The sequence below is a fragment of the Cariama cristata genome, unplaced genomic scaffold, assembly GCF_000690535.1.
Source record: "Cariama cristata isolate BGI_N322 unplaced genomic scaffold, ASM69053v1 scaffold21839, whole genome shotgun sequence".
NCBI lineage: Eukaryota > Metazoa > Chordata > Aves > Cariamiformes > Cariamidae > Cariama > Cariama cristata.
In genome coordinates this window covers 1-7,855 of record NW_009637673.1, presented here as the reverse complement: position 1 = coordinate 7,855, position 7,855 = coordinate 1, and the positions used below count along the sequence as shown (strand labels likewise).

General features: G+C 49.1%; 1 protein-coding gene across 1 annotated transcript; it reads right to left on the bottom strand.

Moving 5' to 3' along the window:
- Nucleotides 1-285: 285 nt before the first annotated feature.
- Nucleotides 286-7,813, bottom strand: MRM1 (mitochondrial rRNA methyltransferase 1 homolog (S. cerevisiae); the record flags this gene model as incomplete). Its single annotated transcript, XM_009708432.1, has 5 exons — nt 286-335; nt 489-608; nt 4,653-4,773; nt 6,635-6,728; nt 7,194-7,813. Coding segments are annotated over 5 exons (1,005 nt in total), but the record flags the coding sequence as incomplete, so codon positions are not given.
- Nucleotides 7,814-7,855: the final 42 nt, after the last annotated feature.

Genomic DNA, 7,855 nt, shown 5'->3' with positions numbered 1-7,855 from the left:
TTTGGCTGTCTGCTTTTAAAGCCCAGCTTTGTCTCTCTTCCTTACAGCCGCTCCTGCGAGGTGCCGGTGGGAGGTGTTACCTAGTACATGCAGGTGTCTGACTTCAGCACGAAGCCAGGGTTCTGGCGGTATCGTGCATCAGCCAAGATGCAGCTCAGGTCAGTCGAGCTCTCCCTGTAACTTGCAGCGACGGTGAAGACCCTGGAAAGAGCACTTCCACATCCACACCAACAGAGCACAGCCACAAAATGCCGAGCAGCGTCCTCCGCCAAATAAAAAAAAATTTTAATCACTGTGCCTCAGCTTTTGGCTGCAGATGGAGTGCAGGATAATACCTGTAGGAAAGTGAAAACAAATAAATAAAAAATACCTTTTTTTAAACCACAAGAAAATTGTTCTGTGAGTCTGGATGTTTGTTTGATTTTTAAATTGAAATTTTTAAACAGGAATTTGGACTATGATGCCTTTGTGCTCAGAGCTGTTTTTACCTGTAGCAACAGAGACGTTGAGCGACTCAATTCCAGGATGAAGCGCTCTGCCAGGGGGTATGGCCAGCATCCGATGGCACAGGAGCTGTGTCTCTAGGGAAAGTCCGTCACCTTCACTACCTGCAGAAGACAGACACGACTCAGGTCAGCTCACGGTCGCTGCCACGTCCCTTTTCCCCCCTCCCGAGTACAGTTGTTGCTAATGCTCTGTCACAACTACACCCTTGCCCCTAAGATCACCAGCAACCTCACCAGCTCCCAGTGCAGGAACAGCCAAGAACGACCTTACCCGCCTTGCCTTCCTGGCCCACTCCAGCCTCCCCAGATCTGTTCTCCAGTACCTGAAGTGTTTTTAAGGAATACCTGTGCAACACGCCTGCATGCACAGCGTAAAGCACACAGCCTCATAGTCCGAGTGCAAAGATCCCCCGTGCGAGCAGCCACCGTGCCAGCAGGCGGCTGCCCACGTACACGGGCTGCGGCCAGAGGGACAAGGCAGACAAGAGGACACAGGTCCGCTCTGGTCCAGCAAATCCCACATCCCTATTGATAGTGACGGGTTCAGCCTTTTCAGCACACAGTACCACCAGCTGGGTGCAACTTGTGAATGCAGACAGTTTAACCAGAGGCTTCAATTGATTAGTTGTTAAACCATCCAACAGCCCTGATATGTTTGGGCTGATACACTGGTGAAACAGAGTTGAAATCTATCCCAGGTCATTAGTAGTTGTTTGACTCACGCTGTCACAAAGGGAAATGGAAAGGGAGAGGCTTTAAACAATCCTGCACGCAGACAAGTGAAAATGCAGAAGACCACAGACCTCCCAGCCCGCTCGGTTCCCCAAAGAATTCTTCCACATTCATTATTTAGAGCTACACAGACAGCTACATGGCTGCAAGAACAGCCAGCTCCTTTCAAAGACATGCTCACCCTCTGGCAAAACAGGCTCAGCATGCTGGAAGCCAAACGTTCCCCTTTAACAGAAAACCCTGACCCTGGCTGAACCCCAGACGTGTCCTGGGATGGCACTGTTGGGGCACACGCTGCCTGCCAGGGGCTTCTGCGCCTCTGCCTGCGTGACCAGTGCTGGCACCAAGGCCTCGCTCAGCTTACCTGAATTTAGATGCCTACCTGAAGTTTTAACAGCATACATGGACAACTTAAGCACTTTCTATGCCACTGGAGACTCACTCTTCCATAAGGCAAATCAGCTCCTTGCTAGGCTGAATTGCCACAAAATTCTTCTCCTGGTGCCCACTTACAGCACCTCCCCGGCAGGTCCCGATGTCTCCATCTGTGTGATGCCACTCCAACCACACACGGTAGGAAAGTGTTGTTATTCCCATTTCACAGACTGGAAGCTGAGGCCCAGTCTCATGTCTTCGTGGCCTGATCTAACTGGCAAGACGCATTTTGGGTAAGGAAAAGAATGCTTTGGGTAATGCATCTTGCATCACCTTCCCACATGAAATAAGCCACACAGGTAAAAGCATCCTTTGGCTGGGGTAAATGAACTTTCAGAAAACCAAAATCCCATCCTAACCATTATTTTCCTCCTGCTGTAAGCCAGCAGTGCAGACAAGGCCTGGGTGAGTTATCCAATGTCACAGGGGAAGCCTGGGTGACACAAGGAATCAAAGCCAGGCCTCCCCCGGCCCGGCCTGCCTCTTCATCGCTAGACTGTGGCTCTCTAGGGATGCTTCAAGAAAGAAAAAAAAAAATTATCCTATTTTTTCCTGATTCAACACAGAAAAGTTTCACAACTTACTCTTGTATTTTCCTCCTGAGCCTCTCAAACCACGCTCTCATGGGACTCTCCAACTGGGACAGCAGCTATTGCCAGAGGTGCCACGGCTCCTGGAGCAAATCTCTCCTCTCCCTGATAAGTGTCTTACAATTCCTAATAAAGGCACCAATTTTGCTTCCAGCTTTTACAAAGCTTTTTATGTTTCTGACTGCTTAAAATAATTAGGAACCATAAATTCAGGGCAAAAAGACTTGCACAGTGTGACACGAGGGAGGGAGTATTGACTGAATCAAATTAAATCCTAGTTTATACTGGTGAACAAAATGCTTCCCACTTCAGATCTTTGACTTCCATCTCTTAGCTTTGTCCCTCACCGACAGGCCTCAAAGACCAGAGTTAGAGCTTGGCTGACAAGTTTCCTGCTCCATTTACAATTAATACCACTACAACAACGGCAGTTTCCAGTGCAGGAAGTTCAAATCCAGGCAGAAGCAGCCACGCTGGCAGTTCAGAGGAATACGCAAAATGAGCATCACGATAAAACCACCAATTCCATGAACAGCCTTAAACCCCGAGCTGAAGACTGAAGGTGTAAGAATAGCAAATTACACAGAAACTCTTCTTACTCAGACATCTAAGTGCTCCCAATCTGATCCTGTTCGCACAAGGCTCCCAGTCTTTAGGGCAGCCAGCCTGCCTGTCACCTTCGGCAACGACTCCAGTGCAGACAACATTAAGCTGGACTGTCCAAATCACTCTCCAAGGAGGACGCCAGGAGGGTGAATTCAAGTCTGCAAATGCTTAACTTACAAGACAATCTGTGCAATGCTAGGAAGCTCACTACCATGCTAAATTACCACTGCTGCTCTCTGCAGCTGCAGGTATGCTACATATTCAGATCTAGGATGTTTCTTCAAACAACCTCGGCATCAGATGACTGTAATGTTCAATTTTCTTTTCAGCGAAGAGTTAGTGCTCAGCAGAGAGTTGAAATCATTACTGCTGCAAGGTCCGGGAGCTCTCCTCATGCATCTACCAATCAGCCTCCAATCTCCCTTGACAAAAGGATATTTGGACTTTTTCCTGGAGAAATCTCTCATAATTCAAGGTAATGACACCACTGCCACTTTCACCCCCTTCCTTTCTCCTGGTGTTGTCATCGTTTCTGGGATGCATTTCTTTGTGGTCCATCAGCAGTACTGCCAGCCTCCCTACTCCCTTTATAATATAGCTCCACACATCTTGCAGAGATGCCAGATTTGCGGTGTTGTCTTGTCAGTATTTCCAGGAGTTCAATAAACATTTTAATTAAAGGAATGTCTTCTGAGCCAAGAAAACCGCAGCACGGGGCAGGATTACAGCCCATTGATGGCTCATTGCCAGCATGACACTACTTCCAAGTATAAAAGCTCGAACCAGCTCTTGTGCCAGGTGACACAAAGTGGGGGGCTACGGCTTGGCCACACAAGGGTGCCTAGAGCAGCACTCCTGGGTGAATTTCTTTCTCTAGCTGCCACGAGGCTGTTACTCCCCTTCTCTTCACCTTCTGGGAGGCTGCCCAACCCCAAACTCTGCCTACAAAAGACAGCATCCTTTGCAAGTACCCTCTGCGCAAAGAGGGCGCAGAAGCAGAGGGCCCTGTAGGAATCGCCCAGTTTAGTTGCTCAGGAAAGTGGCACCCATTGCTCAAACAGCACACGGGTCCGGCAGGGTGGAGGTTACACCTGCTCCTCCTGCTGCTACCGCAGCAGCCAACAGCTCCTGCCTTCTCCTAGGTGTACAAAAGCAGCCACTGACTGGTCTCTATGGGGGACTCTGTGCCACAAAGCCCAACTTTGTGTTCAGACCATCCCCAACAACAGCTCCTCATGCTTCTTTCCAGACCTGGGCACAGGGATAAGATTCCTGGTATTTTAAGAGGAAACATGACAGGGCAAAGACATGGCACAGCTCACCATTACAGCCTCAGCGCAGCAAGAGCAAACACGTACCTCCTGGGTCTCTCACACAGGTTTGTGGTTCACCAACACAGAAAATCCAGGTTCAGGGCTCTAGGACAGGATCAGATGTGCCACAGAACACAAGGCAAAACACCACGCTGTGGCTGCACTGACCCGGACCTGTCCTGCCACGGAAAACTGCCATCTAGACCCTCTGCAGCTACTAAACTCCCTGTTCATCTACACAAACTGGTTTGTTCTTGTAGTTCCTACTGGGAGGCTTCCTGGCTCCCCCTCTTCTTCTGGGTCTCCATTTCATTTGCAGACAGATCATTCTAGTACTTCTTGCTCAGCTTTTCTTTCCTAGACCACAGTGTGATGTAATGTAACAGACCTGCTTTGGAGTGAAACATCACCCTAATTGTTTCCTCGCACATGAACTTCCACCAAGCCCAAAGCTCTGTAAATGGAAATACCTATTACTATAATAGTGGGTTTAGTCCACCGAAATTCCAAGCAACTGATGACAGGAACATTTTCCACATCCTCAGGTTTGCTGACCGTTCCCACGACTTCCCAGCCTTCTGCAGTTTTAGCCTAGAAAGGGAAAGGAAACAAATGTTAAAAAATTGCCTACTTTTCAATCTTAAAAAGAAAATAAGTCATGTATGCAAACACACTTTTTTATTTTTTAATGTTTTCAGTTAAGCTGACTGGCTTTTCTAGTTTTTTGGCATCCTTTGAATTTTTACAACCAAAGTCCTCCCATACCAGCACACAAACCTTGATTTCAGAAAGAGAAAAAAAGAAAAAAGTAATTTTCCTTCTGGTGTTTATTCCAGTTCAGCAAGCAAGCAAACAAACAGCAACTGAAAAGCTTTTTTTTTTTTTTCGCCCATACAACAGTTCTAGGAAGGTTTTTGCCAGGAAAGCATACAAAAAGTATAGTGTTAAACAAATTAGCATAAGGCTAATCCACAGAGCAATGCAGTGGAAGTTCTCAAGTGCAGGCTCCGCCATCAGAAGCCCACAGTAACGTTTTCAAACACAAGTGCACATTTTCAAACTCAGATGCCAAAAATCAGCTCATACAAAAGGTAGGGCACTCCACACTCAGTACCTCACATAACCAGAGAACCAGCCTTCCCTCCTGCACCCTAGTAAAAAGAGCCTTAATTATTCGTCTTGGAAATCCATTTTAACAATAAAAGAGCTGCTGCTTCTTGCCAGCTTCATTTCCTGTGAAAGTGGCACTTTTTGCATTACGTTATATCAAATTTATACCAGCCAGGCAATGCCAAGGGTTAGGCCTGTGAATCTGGGTCCAATTAAACGAACTGCTGCAATAGCTCAAAATGTTAATAATTCAAGCTTTACAGTAACAAAGTGATTTTTCCAGCTGTTTCAACTAAATATCAATTTATTTTACGTATCTTTCATTTCACCATCATCCAGAGCTCCAGCTGCCACAGACCTATTGTACTGCTGGACCACACGGGAAGAGTCCAGGCTTACCTCTGCCTCCTCGCAGTCACAGCAGACTAAAGTTCGTCCCCAAAAGGGACACAGGCACACAACGACCTCAGGAGCACAGACTAGGTACCTCCGTTCCCCTGAGGGTCTGCAGCCTCTGGCCCTCCCATCCCGTGGTGAACCCTCCAACCGCACAGCCCCCCAGGTCTAGGGGATCCCACACAAACAGGGGAGGGCAGAGCCTGCAGCTCCCTGCTCGGCGTGCACACCATACTCAGCCGGTCCCCAGCTCGGCCAGGGCACAGAGGACCTCCATGAGAAGTCAGGACAGTGCTATCACACGGTGCTATCACAGGGGATGGACACACTCTGCCAATTCAAAGCAACATCCCTGCTTTGTTTCAGTTTAAATCATGTTTTTCCCATGCACATTCCCTTTCCTTTTGCAGCACGTTCTGCAAAGGGCCCTATCTCACCGCACCACACATGTATAGCATAAGAAGGTTCCCAGCAGCTCACACCAGCTCTGGGTTCTCCTCTCTCCCCTGCTCCAAAGGCTGCCTAATGCTGCCATCGTGTGCCTGGGTTCCGGGATGCTGCCTCCACCACACACCGGGCAAGACCTCCTGCAGGCAGCAGCGCTGGCTCCAGTCCCCATGGGGAGAAAGAGAGACAGACCCTGACTTACCGAGTTCGCAGCCTGGGTACGGGAGATAGACACAGCGTTATCCTGCCATCACCATCGTCCAGAAAAAGACCCACAACTCAGACCTGTTACCCCACCTGATGGAATGGGACTGGGGATGCATGCCCGTCAGAGGTGGGCCGACAGCACAGACCACCGGCAGCAAACAAGAATGCAGAGCAGGAACACAGGACAGTGCAAATAACTGAATCCTTTTCCTGTACCTCCTCTCTGTTCAATACATGCAATATTTGAGGTTTCTTGAAAGGAAACGGGGAAAAAAAATGTGGATCATTCTACCTTCAAAAAGCTCTGGAGATCATCTGTGCTGTAGACATCGAAGACTTCCATAGCTCCAGAGCTAGCTTTGCTCACTGTTGGAGTCAACGGACAGCTGCAAGGAAAAAAGAAAGAAAAAGTCTGATATGAGAGCAAAAAATGAAATCCAGGAGAATTTTTGTTTCTCTATTTCCTTCTCTTGCCTCTGCAACCCAATTCCAACTAGTCCATTAAAGATCTCACTCACTATATGAATATGTTTCCCTATGGAGAACAGGAGTGCTCAGAAATTAACCCAGGAAATAGGTTACAGCAGTTTTGTGCACAGATGGACAACTGAAACACAAAATGGGTTAAAACAAAAAGGATCCAGGGAGGTTCCTTACCAGCCTGGAATACCACGTCCCGCAGACTCTCTGCAGAGCGCAACGCAAACCAGCAGCTACTCGAATTCAGCTCTCAAGCTCAGCCCTAGAAAGCCCTCTAAAGAACCTGCTGAGCAATGCAGACTAGAAACCTCTTTGGGAGCCAGCAGAAAAAGAAAGAGAAAAGCTGAAGGCGCAGATAACCAATGCCGTACCTGTTCCTCCGGCTTGTCACCACTCTGTCCACCCCCAAGAAGTACGCAGAGCGCAGGAGTGCCCCCAGGTTCATGGGATCCTGGATTTGCTCCAACACCAGCCAAATCAGCTGTCGGTTCGGACTCTCTTCATCCCCCAAATCAGGCTTTTCAGCTTCCTCCAAACTCTTGAAACGGAGAGGAGTGGCCTCCAAACAAACTCCCTGGTGGACCCGACCTCTGCAAAGAGCATCCAGCTCTCTCCTTCTGAGGCGGTGCACAGGGACTCCCCGGGCGGTGGCCTGAAGGATAAACTCACTCATGACGAGCTGCCGAGAGCCGCTGCCCTGCTTGAGGAACAACCTGAACAGGTCCCTTCTCGACTGAGAGAGGGCCAGGGAACACGGGGCGATCCCAAATACGATCTCTGAGCCTTCAGTCCTCTCGATGATAGACACAGGCTTTCGTTCCAGCCTCTTCCTCGCCCTGGAGAAGTCACCCTCTCGCGATCTCCACAGCTCCCTGTTGGCTGGCGCAGCCTGCCTGGCCCCTCTCTCGCAGGACTCGTGCCACGCTCGTGGCTGGCTCTGTGGGCCCAGGCCCTCACGGGAGGTGTGGGAGTTGACCACCGCTGGAGAAACCTTCGGGAGGGCTGGCGGGGGAAGCTGACCTCCGCTGCTCCT